The 16,826-nt window shown below is 36.5% G+C and overlaps 1 protein-coding gene across 2 annotated transcripts in view; it reads right to left on the bottom strand.

The window, feature by feature from the left end:
- JMY (junction mediating and regulatory protein, p53 cofactor) overlaps positions 1 to 16,826 on the bottom strand; it is a 60,920-nt gene that overhangs the window by 11,691 nt on the left and 32,403 nt on the right. For both annotated transcript variants that reach the window (XM_057405448.1, XM_057405449.1), the window contains 4 exons: positions 15,372 to 15,522; positions 13,097 to 13,266; positions 8,000 to 8,165; positions 4,978 to 5,165 (listed from right to left, as the gene is read on the bottom strand). In XM_057405448.1, coding sequence (XP_057261431.1) covers positions 4,978 to 5,165; positions 8,000 to 8,165; positions 13,097 to 13,266; positions 15,372 to 15,522 — 675 coding nt within the window. The remainder of the gene's footprint in view (positions 1 to 4,977; positions 5,166 to 7,999; positions 8,166 to 13,096; positions 13,267 to 15,371; positions 15,523 to 16,826) is intronic.

Raw genomic sequence — 16,826 nt, 5'->3', positions numbered from 1 at the left:
GTAATTAAATCTCTTGAAATAATAAAAAAGACTAGGAGCGGCTGAAAACATATTACAGCACAGGATTAGAAATCTGAATCATCTTAACTAATTACAGACATGGTCAAAAAAAAAAAAAAAGAGGTGGCAATTTCACAAGGACAAATACAAGGTTCTACTTGTAGACAAGATTAAGTAACTGCAAACAAGGATGAAGAAAAAACCCATCCAGGTAGCAGCATTAAAGAAAATTATCTGGATAATTATGGCAGATGACAAGTTGAACATAAACAAACTAACTCTGGCAAAAAAGGAAAGCAGCATAATGGACTAAATGAGCAGAAATACAGCCTGCTGAACAGATGAAGTGCTTTCCCTTCGTTCTCAGCACTGCAGAAGCAGCAGCATTATGTCCAGTGAGAGCCACACTTCAAGAAAGATGCTGCCCAACTGTTACTGTGTGAGACAGCATCAGGAAGAATAATGTTCATTTCTCTTTTAATATGCTAACCTATTTCATAGTATCAAATTTGCATGTATTGAAAACAAAACAAGGGAGAGCTGAGGAACCATTTCAATCCTCATCACTGGATAAGCTACCTTTTTTTTTTAAGACTAGAAACATGTAGTATACATAGAAGAAATCTACATTAGTATTGTATTTAAGTAGTTCCAGTGAGCTTTGCTTTCATATTGAAAATTATGCAAGTTAAGCATTTAGTAAGCTCAGTATGTGCAGAATTTTACTATACTATAGGCCTTTTGTGTAGTTATGCCATTAAGTTCTGTTGAAGTAGTAACAGTAATCTGAAAGCATACCAAGTAACCCTATTCCAGCTGTCACTGTATTTAACTATTTTGGCATGGGCTATGCTTTAAACTGCACATCTGCAAATTAGTGATGGGGTCCTATTAAAACAGACACACCTGCACATTAAGAAGCTTCCTAGATAAAAGCACATATTATGAACATATCCCAGCTTCACTAACCAGTTGCTTCTGCTCGCAATAAGGAATACCTTTCCTGGAAGTGAAATAATTCAATTTCTTCATAACTCTTATTTTTTCAAAGATACTTTTCTAGACACCTTTTATACTATCTTTTTTTATCTTAACTCCTTAACTCTTTGCTACAAATATAACTCCCTAAAAAAAGCCAGTTGCTTGTTCCATATGATAACCTAATTAATACTACTGTACAGCCAGCAGGGGGTAGACTGGGATAACAAAAGCAATATCCTGCATGAAAAAACCTGTAACTAGCTTTCAAGAAATAAGTAGTGAGATCACTATTTCAACCCCATTTTGTAATAACTAACTCACTGTCATCAACATAAAAGAACGTCGGGAAATGACTGCTTAAAAAAGGCAAATAGTTTTGTATGAAAAATCATAAGCATCAAGAGTTTACACTCATGGTAGTACAATGAAAGAACATCAACCTCTCTAAAACCGTATTATTTGAAAAATCCTGTCTCAATTATTCAGAATCATGACTGAATGAGCTTTCTAACAAACATTTAGCAAATATTTCTAAATAAAGGTTTGACACAATTATTTGACATCATCATTAAAAAATTAAAGCATCAACTGCAAAATCAGAGAAGGAATTTCTGAAAAACAAGATTAATAAAGACTATAGTCACAGATGCTTATATCTGTATTACACTTAGCCTTATTCTACACAGAGTAATTGATTCCCTTTCACTGTATTAACTCAACTGAAAATGTTTTTGAATACCCAGATGATAAAACAACCAAAAAATACAAACTGATGACAGAGAATCATTTCCTATTGTTTTCTTAATGATGGTATCTGTGCTAGAAAGGAGGCATTATCCTAAGGCAATCCTCATTTGCCAAAATCTTAGGAACAAGCAAGGACTGTAATTTCTAAGTATATCATAGGACTGTGATATATACTACTTAGTGCACAGCTTTCTTCATTTTTAAATGCAAAACTGACAAGGTAAAAAACCAAAACAACAAACAAAACAACAACAAAAAACCCCAAACAACAGGGGTGTTGGGGAAGGGTAAAAAAAAATATAAAAACCCCACCAAAGCCTCACCAACCCAGTCCAAAACAGAACAGTTGCATACAGGCCTCTTTTAAGATACTTTGCTGAAAAAAGCACGATCAGGAACAGAATATGAAAAGTATTAAGTAGACTCATCACAGTTCAACAATAAAAGTTTCTTAACTGAGACAGACTTTGAGAATTTTACCATGATATGTACTTTCCAAATGCACCCTCAAAACATTCTTTTTTCCAGTTAGCATTCAGTCACCACCACACTCATTTCCACTATGTAGAGTCTGCTTTTGCATCCTATCTGTATCTTTGTTCTGTTTTAAACTGCAAGTGCTTCAGAGCAAGAACCCTTTTTTCCTCCCAGTTTTGTAACGTACAACTCCTAGCATCAGACACTATAAACAGTGTTCATTAACAATGTTTTGCAACATCACTAGAATGATCACTCAAGAAAAAACGTTGTTTATGTCTGAATCAAAGCCACAAGAGTTGATTTTCAAGTAATTACTAGTAAACTTAGCAGAGCTCTGAATTTCTTGGCAATAGTAAGTGCAGCTACAGTAAACACCTCTAACAAATATCCATCACAGTGGCTGTGTTCTTTTCTGCCCAACAAGTACCACAAAATGTGTAACACCAGATTCTGCCTATTCTTTTTGCTCAAATAAAAATCTTTTATTTCCCCCTGCAAGTTTAAATACACATTATTCTAATCTGTGATTTCTTTAGAAGTTGAAAGCTAAGTATCTCACTGCAGCACTCAACTGCAGATAATGCTATGCTGAGCAATCTAATCAGCAGAGCCGGAACTAGTTGTGAGAGTGCTGTGATGCCCATGCTGTGATTTCCAGCAGTGAAGTTCCATTTGAAGACACTACCTCAGGTCCTGAAAACAGTACAGCCATGTTCCTGCAGCACAATGTTGAGCAGACATGACTATATTACTCCCACACACAGACCCAGATGAGCAATACTGCCACATACAGCTTTGCATCATGTCTCACTGCACAGGCTCCAACTAATGTTACAGCACAGAACTAATTCCTTCAGTTTAAACAAGATATTTTATCATAGCATAACCTTGAAACAAGTAAGCCAATCAAAGGTGATTAGCTCACTTTACAGATAAGAAGGCATGCTAAAAAAAATCTCTATTCCTGCTTCAGATTGCTTCTTAACTTGTTACCTCCCAAAATTAAGGAACAGCAACCACACTGTTGCTCTGAAACAGGGCTGTCTACTCTGAAAAATGTCAGCAGTGATTTTCATATTCGGGAGAAAAGAGCATAACTATTACAATGTAACCTATGTTAATTAGCATAGCATGACAGGATCTATTCCTTAAAGTACTAAAAAGCCCAGCTTCTTGGTACTTTTTCTTTTTACAAACTCACATAAAAGAAACTCAGTGACTGAGCAAGCTACTTCCCGTAACTGGCAAACAAGAGACATTTATTTTATGATAACTTATTTGCAGTCTTCTCTGTAACGTGTTCATTAGAGACAGGACAGTGACCGAAGAAATATAAAAGAATCCAAAATATAAAATGTATCTACTACTGTTTTGTTTGCTGTTATGCTTCAGATTGAAGTACAGAAATAGATTAGACTAATTATGAAGGGGAGGCAAAACCTGAAGGCTTTATCCTCAACCTACTAGAAATATTTATGTGAAGGGGCCATCTCCTGCATCAGGGCACACGACTGAGAACACAGAACTACACCAACCCCGACCCCAATCTACAGTAGTCTCAACTGAGACTTCCGCATATGGATTATAGTATAACCTATAGTATACCTATTTCATAACAAGTATTACAATGCTCCCTCAAAACTTTGATCTATTCTACTCATTAAGCTGTCTCACCTATTAATAATGCAAGTTCACAGGAGGCCACAAGGATGATAAGGGGGCTGGAGCACCTCCCATAAGAAGACAGGCTCAGAAAATTTGGACGGTTTGGCCTGGAGAAGAAAAGGCTGCACGGAGACCTCACAGCAGCCTTCCAGTATCTGAAGGGGGCCTACAAAGTTGCTGGAGAGAGACTATTCATCGGGGACTGTAGTGACAGGACAAGGGGTAATGGGTTTAAACTTAAACAGAGGAGGTTTAAGTCAGATATAAGGAAGAAGTTCTTCGCTGTGAGGGTGGTGAGGCATTGGAATGGGTTGCCCAAACAAGTGGTAAATGCTCCATTCGTGGCAGGCGTTCAAGGCCAGGCTGGACAGAGCCTTGGGCGACATGGTCTGGTGTGAGGTGTCCCTGCCTAGTTCCCTGCGTCAGAACTAGGTGATCTTAAGGTCCTTTCCAACTCTGACCTATGATTCTATGATATTGATGTAACCACAAACTGCTAGGGAATAATAAATGAGTAATTCTGGAAAAAAGGAATGAACATATTTACATACACATATACACAACTTCAAAACATTAGCTATATTAAACAATTTTCTGCACAACATCCCAGTAATGTGACGCATGAAAAAGTTGAGTGGTCCCAAGCAGCACACCTTGTTTTAAAAATTAAGACTATATACCGTATTTCGTATATATCTGCTGAACACAGAGTATCAATGACACATGATGCAAGTTTAAAAGGATGAGGCAAGAAAATGAAAATAGAACTCATTAGTGAGAAAACACCCTTGAAAATTCTCTTCTGCAAATATATATAAAACTACTCTCTGTAGAAACATGCATTCTAGCATATACTTTTCACATTATTCTCATTAGTCAGTAGAAAGTTTGTTGCCTCCAAAGTAATTAAAGACTCCTTTAAAACTAAAAGGTAAACTGCATCTTAAGTATCAGTTTAGTAATATATGCTACTGCATAAAACGATGTCTACTAAGTGGTAAATATAATCCATGAAATTTCTAGTAGAAGTTGTATCTGAAATGAAATCTTTTGAAGTTTTATTAAATTTGCTAATTATGCTAGAAATTTGCAATTTAATAATACCTTCTTGTTTCTGAGGTAGGCTTTCTTGGCTGAAATACGTCCACGCCGTGCTTCCAGCTGGCGGATTTTTTGTTGTAACTTTTGCAGCTCTTCTTTTTGCAAGTATATAGATGTTACCGTATCCTCTTTTTCAAGCATGGCTTCCATACTTTCGAAAGTGTCATAATATACCACTTCATCTCTCTTCTCTGTTTTAAAATGTCAGCAATGAAAAAGTCAAATCAATAGTCTGTATTTGATTAACATTTTGTTTTGCTCAACAACAATCCTCCTACTGAGTTGCAAGACTTAATATAGAAGAATACTATAGTCCTTTCAGAGGACTACCAAAATCAAAAGGTCAGAGGAAAAGCACTAAACAGCAAAGCTCTGTTTATGAAGAATAGGAATCAATATCAATGAAGCACAGCCTGCTACACAGGTAAGCTCAGGGCATTGAAAAAGCCCAAACACAACTGTAAATGTACACTTGTGTCCACAGTCTAACTTGATTACAATGTCCACATATGTCTCTGGGTCTCTTACCAATGGACCCAAGATGAGCAGTAATATCCTCTGGCTTTCACTATGTAGTTCAGGATACATGGGCTCCTTCTGAAGTCTTTAACATGAGTTTGTCCTACCTCTGTCAACTATTAATTTTGTGAAAGGGAACCAGACAACAAAAGACGAAAAACACTCTTGGAATTCCGACCTCCCATTTACTGCATCTGCTCAGAGGTTTCAGAAGGTAGGTAATATCAAGGCAATCCTTTAGAGCATTGCAAGCCTGAAAAGGAGGTCATTACCAATAGTTTTATCAACACTCATGATTTTTAGCCTCCAGAGTGAAACACGTACTGTAACATTGAGCTCATCTCTGAACGCTGCCTTCTCATCTCTTGCCAAGAAGGAAAGAGTAACAATTATAAATCCTTGCAGAATGTTGGAATAAAGAAGCAGCAAAGGCCTCTCGTTCCTTATTCACTACACCAAGTTGGATATTTTTGTAATATACCAAGCAGGATATGCATTACGGCTGACACAGACAGATATAGCTGGCATGACTATCGAGTACGTACTCTGCAGCACCACCAAACCTCATTTTAACTTCACAACTGCTTTCAGCAAGACTGTAGTTTCCTCCTATTTCTGCTAGTAGCTTATTTGGAAGAGCTGTCCTCACGGCACTTTCCATTTTAAAAGCTATTGTCAATTCATGGTATTTGCGTGTACAGTCTCTGCTGTAACTAAAATTGTGACTGCCATGTTAACTTCAACTCAGGAGACATGGCAGGACCAGAAAAAAAAAAGCACAGCACTATATCAACCTTAAAATAAAAACTAAGAAGACCTGATCTACTGGACTCTTTACTTCAGTGCTGAGGTTAAAAAAAAATGAAAACAAAGCAGTTTCATCCATACATAAAACTACCAAAGTCACTAGAACCCACCTTGAGACCTCAGCCTCAATTGCAATTACATGCAAGTTTTGTTTTAGAACACTTTCACAAAATGTTAAAGATAGGCGTTTACAAGTGCATCTACCACAAAACCATCTTACAAGGATGTACGAATAGTTCATATGGATAGGGTAAGACCCTTTAAAATCTTAACCTAATAAATTCACGTCTCCTGAATTTCAGTGCAAGTGTTTGCTTAATGACAGTAAAATAACACTACTATTATTTATGGTATATCAATCTATTATTATTTGATACTTTTTCAGATCCAATATGCTGAATTTGCAAAATAAAATGGTTTTCTTCTAGCTTACAACCAGCTGGCAGTCAAATCAAATCATGCTCTCAAAAAATTATGTTAGGACTTCATTAGCAGTAGTGCTGATGCCCCTCAAATCAAAACGGAACCCAGAACTCTCTGAAATATCTCTACAGAGCCAGTAAGGTTCAAGAATAAAGGACAGCAACAGCATCTACAAATCACCAAGACACATGTACATTTAAAATGCTATTACTTTACTGACTGTAAGTACACTTTAAAAAGGAAGGGCAACAGAAGATGCAACAGACTATTCTTTTCTCTTCTGACAGCACAAGAAGCAACACATATTAAGAGATGACTATATGTTTTAGATGCTTGCCCTGGGTTCAGATGTAACAGTTATTTTTCTCCTTACTAGCTGGTGCAGTGCTGTGTTTCAGCTTTATTTTGAGAACAATGCTGATAACACATCTATGTTTCAGCTGCTGCTAAGTAATTCTTTCTCCAATCAAGGATTTTTCAGTCTCATGCTCTGCCAGTGTGGAGGGGCACAGGAAGCTGGGAGGGAGCAGAGACAGGACACCTGACCCAAACTAGCCAAAGGGATATTCCATACCACAGCACATCATGCCCAGTATGTAAACTGGGGGAAGTCACGCAGAAGGGCAGATCGCTGCTCGGGCTGTGCTGGGTATCGGTCAGCAGATGGTGAGCAACTGTATTGTATATCATTGTTCTTTATTGTTGTGTTTTTTTCCCCTTTAAGTTTTATGTTCTCTGCCCTTGTTACTTCCCTTATCATTATTGTTGGTAGTAATAGTTATATAGTAGTAGTATATGAGTAGTAACTATTTCCATAGTTTGTAAGTACACAAGGTGTAGTAGGTTTTGGAAACTTAAGGTATGCATCTCTGCTCTAAATTAGTGAGATGGCAATACAACAAGCTTCAAAGTTTAGCTGAAGGACTCTGATTTGCAGGAATACCTTTTAAAATTCAAAGAAATTAATAATACCAATGCAAATTTTTAGTGAGACAAGTCCAGTAATTAAGAAATTTCCTCCTCTCTGAATTTTGTTTTCCAAAACTTACATAATATCTTAAATGCTTATTTCCAACACAGGCAATGAGAACCAGACTAAAACTTCTGTATCTGCCTTATGAATGGGTGTAAATTTTAACAATACCTATGTTAAAAGCCCTATGTTAAAAGTTCATATGGTCTGTTCACATTTCATTCCCACAGGCTTTACTAGACTTTTACAAACAGAAATATATTTTTGCAGATTACAACTTAATTAAAATGCACAAAGCAGCACCTGACATCAGTCTTCTGATGCTTTCAAGTTGTGCTGTCAACAGCAGCTCTTCACATTTCAAGATCTCAAACTGCACTTCATATAGTTGAAGCTGTAGATCATAATAGTCAGCTTCTAACTGGTCCAAATGGGCTATGGCTTCTGTACCACCTTTCAGGCTCTGCATCTAAATGAAAAGAAAGAAAGAAAACACAAAAACAAACGAACAAAAATAAACAACAAAAACCACATGAGTCTCGTACACTAAATGTAACATTAAAATTGAACAACACATCAAGAGGATAAGGTTTTGATCAGCCACACCCTTTCAGACATCTTTAATACCTGACCTTTTTTCTATATGTTTAAATATAACTATACTAAACCAGAAAGATACCTCTACTGAATTAAACCAAAGATCCATCTTACTCACTGCCCAGTTTTGGACAAAGTTTAACCACAAATTGCCAGAAACATAAATGAAACATAGTAGGCAGTGCAGTGATACCTCCTGGTGAAACCTCACCAGTCTGCAGCACAGCTTAAGCCACACTGCTGCCCTTTACACAGAATAGATTTACTGGATTTTACTTCATAAATTTGTCCTATCCCTTTTTTTTTTTCATAGCATCTATGCTTTCAGAACCTGCATCATTACCCATTCAGAAGAGGGGTTTCACAGCTCAGCTAAAAACTAAGGAAACTGTTCTGTATGTTTCTTTTCATGTAAGATGAATAGACAGAAGACCTGTGAATCAGTTCTTGTAATGTCAATTTCTCCTACTCTATTGTGTATTTACTGATGGCAATTATTAATGCGAAAGGCTCAGTAAGTCCTTAAGTTAGTATCATAAATCTTACAATCAATAATGTATGTTTCAGTCCAGTGTGACACCAAAATGTCTTGTTATGCCATTCTATTACTCTGCATCCATATTAAGTTACTAATTATGACCAGAGCAGTAAATGATATAATGATGGCATATTTGGAGTGAATTGGAAGCTAGCTTTCAAGACAAAAGACTGACTCTTGAACATGCCAGTTTTTCCATATAGAAATGATAATGTTCATTGGTAAGGCAGGGTTATCCTGGGTTTTGGCATTTCTAAAGAGTTTTCTCATTGTAAAAAAATATACGATAGCAACAAAATGTGTCAGGTTTGTGGGGATTTTTTTTGCTTGTTTTGCCTGTGGTTTCCTCTTTTTATTTTGGTTTTGTTTGTTTGTTTGTTTAAATTAAGGCAACATCATTCAAAGTTCTACCACAACTTGCTTTGACAGTGAACTGTGAAATTCACTCAAACATACTTTTATTTTTTATTTTTCCTAAAAAAACAAAATGTTTCCAAATTTAAGCCCAAAGTTTTTGTATAAAGACAGAATAGAGACACAAACGTGCCATCTTCAGAAGTATCAGCTTATCAAGTTATAGCAGCTCAGTATTTCATTCCATCGCACTGGTGTCTGCCTGCTAAAGGACCCATCTTAAAACCAGATCTTAGCCCTACAAGTATACATTCCAGATGCTGCCCGGTACCTGGTCTGTTTTAGGTGTACACCACCACTATATTCAACTTTCAGGTGCAACAGCAATGGGAATTTAATACTGTCAGATGTCTCTCAAAGATTCCTAGCTACATAATAGCCTCTCATGAAAAATGAGAACTTTTAATTTCAATAATTTATGTTAAAACTTTATGTGAGATATTATATACATACAGTAATTCAAAACAGTACCATCACTCTCAGGAAGACTGACATTTCTTGTTAAAAATTTAAGAGTGATTCAATTCTTAATGTTACAAGTTGCTATCTAATCTGTACTAGTAATTTGCTGCCTCCTTGGTAGGTGTCAGGCTGATCAGCTAGTGAAAGAAACACAAAGAACTTTAACGTGGGAATGTTACAGGGAATAAACAATCTGTAGGTGGACAAGAACTAGAACTGGGGTGATCAGAGTTCAATTTCCTGCATTAAGTCAAGCAAATAATTAAATCTGCCTGGCCCTTAAGTGAAGAACTTAAGCAGGAACTTAAATTAACAGTTCTAAGGAAGAAATATATCATCTGTAAACCCACGTGTGGTTACTAAGATATGTTAATACAGAAAACCTCTGACAAGAACTATGAGCACCCATGCTAAAGGGCAGATGACAAAATTAATAGAAATATAGTCAAACATGAAATAGAGATGTGAGTGCCATCAAATCCAGCTTTCCACCATCACGGAATACTTTCAGACAAATCTAAAATGAACTGCTTTCATAATGTGTGTTCTTAAAATAATCTCCATGTTATTGTTGTTCTTATTCTGCTTTGTAAAAACAAACCAAAAAGCTCTCACAAAAATCTGTGTTCGTTACTCCCACTGGAAGTCTGTTCCAAATACTCCCTCCTAACTGCCAGGAAACATCTTCCAGATTTCCAGTGTATTCACAATCAGATAATACCATTTGTTCATGTGCCAGTATTGAACAACAACATGCATTGCTCTTGACTAGTATTTATTCCTTTTAGTATTTTTATGAAAAGCAATTTTCTATTATCTCAGCCTTCATTTTATTTGTCAGAACAACTTCAACTTCTCTGGGAATACAGATTTGCCATTCCTGTCATCACTGTAGTAGTCCTGTCTGTAACTGCTCCAGTTAGAACCAATCTTTCTTTGGTGACCAGAAATATGTGGAAGAAAGATGTGGAAGAAATCTCACAACTCCATGTGCAGTGACACTAACACTTACCCTGTTGCTGGAAATACCTGACTGACAGATTGGAGAGCATCTGCTGCTGTAGTACTCTGCTGTATTGGTGGCTCACATTGCTATGGCCAGATTATAAGAACATGGTCATTCTCATCTGCTGTCATTTACGAAGTAATTAACCTGCAGTTCACGGTAAAAATTTGTACTACTTTTTCCTAGCAATATATATGAATAACTATTATTACATTTTCTATTATCCAGCCTTTTAAGTAATCTGTTACTATCAGATGGAATTCAAAGCGATGTTTCAATCCACCCTGTGTGAATTCTGACTGTTCTCCAGTTCAAGTATTCATTTTAATTCATCACTATTGCTGACAGAGAAATCTCAGAAGGGAGTAAAATTCAGAAGAAAAACTCAAGTCTTTCAGTGTGAATACAGAAACTCATCCTCAAAACCAACAGAAAATAATTTTAAAGAAATTCTAAATTATTTTAAGGGAAACATGGACCACTGATAAAAGGCAGGCTCTCACTCATACATTGCAACTTGTTTAACAAAAGTATTCCTCCAACCTATTAAGTATGAGGAGTCAATTATAGTCAGGCCATGATACTACAGGACAAAACATTAAAAAAGTGAAGTTAAGATACTTACAGTTGGCATCCTGGGCAATCAGGAAAATTTCAGACACTAAAAGTAAGATCTTTTCCTCTTGAAAAGGGTGTATCACTGGTTTATATAAACTTTTTTCTTTTCCAAGTGTAAATGTTCAAAGTTTCATAGACAACCTGCTGAACACCGGGAGTGTCCTCATAAACAGTCAAACCTGGTCTTTGTTCTGAAATGTTGTTCTTTCTGTCTTAATCCTCAACTCAAATCCTGATAGATTAGTTTCTCAAGCATTCTGGTCTTTTTAAGGGAATATCCTGGTTTTATCTTCTATGCCTAGAAAACAGTAGCTAAATAGTTTGCTAGAAAAGGTTCTCATATCTCCCCATCATCATGTTTTGATCCATAGCTCTCCATACCTTGCCAAACAATACACCATGCCAAACCACCATGCCCATGCATGCCATCAGATGTTCCTCATTTCTCCATCCCCAAAAAGCCCCAAACTCTCAGTTCAGAGCTTCTCACCTGTTATTGTATACTACAGCAAACCTCTCCTTTTTCCTACGCAACCCCTAATGCTTCTGTACATCTAAACAAACACTTACTTATTTACCAGACTGAGATCTCATTCAATATAATTCACAGAAGGTTTCCACTGGGAGAAAAATAAGATGTGCTACAGAAAAGATTACATGTGGCTCCTATGAATACGTGAAGATCTTCAGTATGGTGTTTCCAATTAGTACTCCTAGTTCTCTCATCAAGATAAAAATGGCAACAGCCTGAAAAACTTAGGTTTCAGCTCTTGGCCTTCTAATTCTGAAGAACACTGAAATGGAGCGAACTATTTTTATTCCATGGTCCAGGTTTTGCAGGTACTCTCTCTTCCTCACAGAACACACTGTCTTTTACAGAATCTCCTAAGATAGGCATATAGTCTATCAGGCTTACAAACCCACCAGTCTATACAGCACTAAAATCTTGAGTTCTCTGGGTAACCTTCTCACAACAGAGCCACTGGTTTAGTCAAATTTTGCTAAAACATTTGAAAAGTGCTCTAAAAACAAACCACTGACTGGACAGAATGTAAATTGACATTAGTGTGACAAAAAGTTCTCAGCACCAAATATCTGTATGAAAGCAAATTTTAAAAGAGGATTTGTAGCTTTTTTAGGAGGTGTCATAAAACCCAGCAAATACTGTTTTTTTTTTTTTCTGCTAAGACATTTAAACACAGTTTAATGCATGCACTCTTTCCTCAGAAAAGCTGTAGCTAGCACAACCCCCACAGGAAGACTGCCTTAATAATGAGGGTAAGCAGAGACAAAGACAATATAGTACAACATCTATGTATTTACTAATGTTCAGACAACTTCCATCTGGAATGTTAGAACTATTCTGAAAAGGTGGTTATGCTTCAAGGAGCTAACGCATGGAGATTACATAGCAGCAGATTTCTGTCCTATCCCTTCTCTTCATTTTATTCATCTCAGTAGGTATCTGTAGACATTGACAGTAAAAACTGTCTTGATGGTTCACTAACCAGAAAAAGATTAACAGAAAATGTAAGTGGCACAAAACCCACCACACCTACATTGCAACTTCGTCTAACATGGTAAAGTGTAATGGAAGTTCAAATACAGACTTCTATTATTAAAAACTGGAAAAAAATTACTTTCAGCTCTGGGTTTTGTTGGGGTTGTTTGGGTTTCTTTGTCTGCTTTTAAGTACATCAACATTCTTTAAGGTTTGGGGTTTTCTTCATGTTTTATTTTTCTATTTATTAGTACAAACAATTACCTCCTCTTTCAGTGCATGCTTCTTCTGCTCCAAACAGATTTCTTTTGCACGCATCAACTGCAAAGTCTCCTTAGAAACTGCATACTGAAGTTTTTCCATACGTTCCACTGCTGCTGCCCATGCTGCCTTACCAAACTTCTTCTGGTCTGCTCGCATTCGATCGTACACAGCTACAGGGGAAAGAAAAGGCAGACAGCTTACCAGTCTACTCCTCAGATCACCAGTGATCCTACTGCAGAGGCAATGCACACATTTGTACACAAAAGCATTCAAAGTTCTCTTAGCTGGGAGTAGTTATCCCACAGAGTACTAATTTTCAAATCCAGGATACAAGTACTCTTAGGATTCATATAAACTGCAGTTAGCTATTTGTTGATCCTTTTATCATTACAGTTCTGATTTTTGTTATCCAAAAGGGACCATTCTGAACACACAGTACCTGAAAACTTGAACCACTGGTTCAGAATTCCTAACATAATAGAAATATCTCATTAATACTACCATGTGGTTTTAAACTGTATCCCAAATTTTCCCCTGCTTCTAAAAGGGCCATTCATCAGCTACTGAAGTCTCCAGTTTTCCTTAATAACTTCTATAGTGCAGTTATAAGGTTAAACAGATCTGCAGAGTGAAAAGAATTATAGTTTAAAACAAAAATTGCAGCTTGACCAAGTGCAACTCTGTGAAAATACTAAATTAAAATTAAATAGCAGCTATCTTTAAACTCAAAGGTTGCTTCACAAAATTACTTCAAATTAACTAAACAAATTATAATCCGTTCTTAACGTAAGAATAATCTTCTCAGGAAGCCTTCAGAGTAGCAAGAGTCCTTTGCCTGATTCAGATTTTCTTTCTTGAGCCGCAGACATCTAAGCTGACACACGAGATTTTCACTGCTTTTAATATATAGAACAACCACATGATACTGTACACTCAGCTTTGCAAAACTAAAGCCATGCAAGTCACAGTCAAATGGGTAGCGTTCAGTCCCCAGGTGCTAGAACACATTAAACGCTGTTGACAGGTAATAAAAAATACTTCTATATTCTCCTCTGGTTTTCCTCTGCCATTTGTTAGTAATTTGGTACGTAAGACCACCCTGTCACCACCAGGATGCCAAAAAAACTCCCAGGCAAGCAACCTGTATACCAAAGTTCTATGGTTTTAAACAGTGTCCAGACATTCCATTTCTCAGCAGTTTTCCCTACAAAAAACAAGTATGTGAACACAAAAAAAAAAAAGTAACTGTAAACTGTTCTTCAACCAGTGGAATATTTTATTTGCTGCCTTTGTCAAAGTAAAAAAAGGAACCAAACTGATTAAATACATTTAGAATTTGCCTTAATTAAACTCATCCCAACATGCCTGAACTGGTTTAGTCACTTTTCAAAATAAGAGTTTCATGTTATGCTTAACTTGGGTTTTCATTGAAAGGAATTGTTTTGCAGTGACTGCTTCTCTTGAGGCAGATCTAGCAGTCATGCAGTGAGATGACAGGAAACCCATCAAAGAAGATTTTCTCCCAGGGATATAGCTCATCTGGTTGCACAATCACTACCACCAAGACAAAGAAAGAAACAGGAACCCACAGTCAGGCATGGAAGACTGTGGGACTGGTAACCTGCAGCCAAACTACTAAAAGAGGTGACAGGGAACCACATTCTCAGGTGTGTTTGTCCCAGTAAACTGGCAAATGGTACAAGGATCAGAGTGCAGATGTATGTGACAAGTCATATGACCTGGTTTTACTGCACAGTAAAACTCCTGCATTCCTCAGGCTTAAAAATCCCAAGGTTATATATCCAAGACTTCAGAATAGAGCAGTTTTCACTTTGAGCTGTTGTTTAGTATTTAGAGCTATGGAAAAAAAAGTACTGAAAGGAAGGGGAGACAGAAAAAGGAAATGAGCTGAAAAGTAATAAGCACTTACTGTGGTCATCTGCCATATCCAGTATAAAGGACAGAATTCATCAGGATTCTGTGGTCCCTAAATTCTTTGCAAATGTACATGCAGCTAATACAATCACACTGAGAAAGTGATTATGAAACTTTTATGTAAGATTTCTACTCTGCTCACTTCTGATGATGTTTTGAAAAGGCTTATTTGGTGAAAGATTTGAATAGACACAGAAGTAAAAACAAATGGTAATGACAACTGCATTTTCTTCACAGAGCACTGATGGAAAAAAAAAAATCGCAGTACAATACAGAACATGCTAAACATGAAATAAATTTTTAAAGATCTTTCATTTGATTGACAGTAGACTGTAACTACCTTTCTGTGTTTTAGCCGTTATTTCAAAGTATTTAACTGTAAGATCTTGAATAGAAAGCACAGCCATGTGAGCTTTTTTTTGCCAGTCAGCATCTTCTTTCTGCAGACTCTCAATTCTTCTAGGTCCTAGGTAGTCATTCTCTATTGAGATCTGAAAAGAAATCAGTCCACAATTAGCTACACAATTAATTGTTGCTATTTTGCCAACAGTGATCAGTTTCAGGGTGGCTAAGATAAAAAAAGAGGGCCAGGGGGGTGGGAGGGTGCAGCAGAGAGAGAAAACTACTGGCTTCTATTCAACAGAAAAGAAGCCCCTTTGAAGTCACTTTCTGTTGAAAAAGTAACTCTACAGTTTCAGTGCTAGTGTTACTGGAAGCACCAAAACCTTAAATGTACATTTGATTTGTCAGTATCGTTTTTGTTAAATATCTTATTACCTTAAGATAATGAGCATGTTTCCCCCAGGCTTTCTTCCAGCCTGCAATATTTCATTCTGAAGTAAATGACTGTTCTTCAGTCAGAATGAAGCTGGAAACAGTGGATGTATTGGGGTAATGGTAAGTAATCATCAACAATTTCGTAGTTTTTCTTTGTTATAGATGACTTTTTAGAACGTATTTTCTAGTGTCTGGGAATCCAAGTATCTTTTCATTGACAAGATCAAGGCAATTTTATTTTGAAGTGGAAACTATCTGAAGCCAGTAAAAGTTTTAGAGTTTCTTTTCAAAAATATTAAAAAAATAACTTTCTCTCCCCAGACTAGATTTTTTTTTAGTTTTTAGAAGCTATTGTATAGTCCTACCACAGACAACAGACTGTTTCTAAGCAACTAAATATTTAAGCCTGCTCCTGTAACACCAAAGCCAACTGTCAATATTTTTCATCAATCAAGAAGACACCTCACTAGTATATACAAAACTACCCAAACCCAAAAGTGCTTATCATCTTTTATGTCCCCAGATATGTTAACGTGAAGTTCTAGTGCCTCAAATACTAAGCTTGATTTCACAAATCTTCTGCTTGGTCTCAGAGAGCCATTCCACTGTATAGTTATGCTATGAACAGCAGGTTTTTAACTGACTGTTCAGGATATCTGCACAGTCACCTATCCCACATCTTAGAGAGGTGATTTTTACAAGTAAAAACACATAGATGCCTTCTAAGTAATTCTTAATTTGTTGAAAAATGTCTGAAGTAGTTTGATAAGGTATTTTGATCTACTTCTTCAATATTTCCAAAAACCTTTAAAAGGGAATAGGCAAAATAAAAATGTGGACAAACAGTAAGCGAATAATAACTTCACTAGATATGCTGTAACACATAATTCAACAGAGCACATATGTGCCATGACGATCTCAAAGGTCTTTTCCAACCTAAAGAATTTTATGATTCTGTGAATCCCACATAGAATACTTATGAGTCAACAGACAACAGTTTCCAAATAAATGTCAAACT

Source organism: Pezoporus wallicus, unplaced genomic scaffold (assembly GCF_028554395.1).
Source record: "Pezoporus wallicus isolate ANWC-B61680 ecotype Strahan unplaced genomic scaffold, APGP_CSIRO_Pwel_v1 scaffold_2696, whole genome shotgun sequence".
Lineage (NCBI taxonomy): Eukaryota > Metazoa > Chordata > Aves > Psittaciformes > Psittacidae > Pezoporus > Pezoporus wallicus.
The sequence above is the reverse complement of the archived record's forward strand: the minus strand, read 5'-3'. Positions and strand labels throughout refer to the sequence as shown.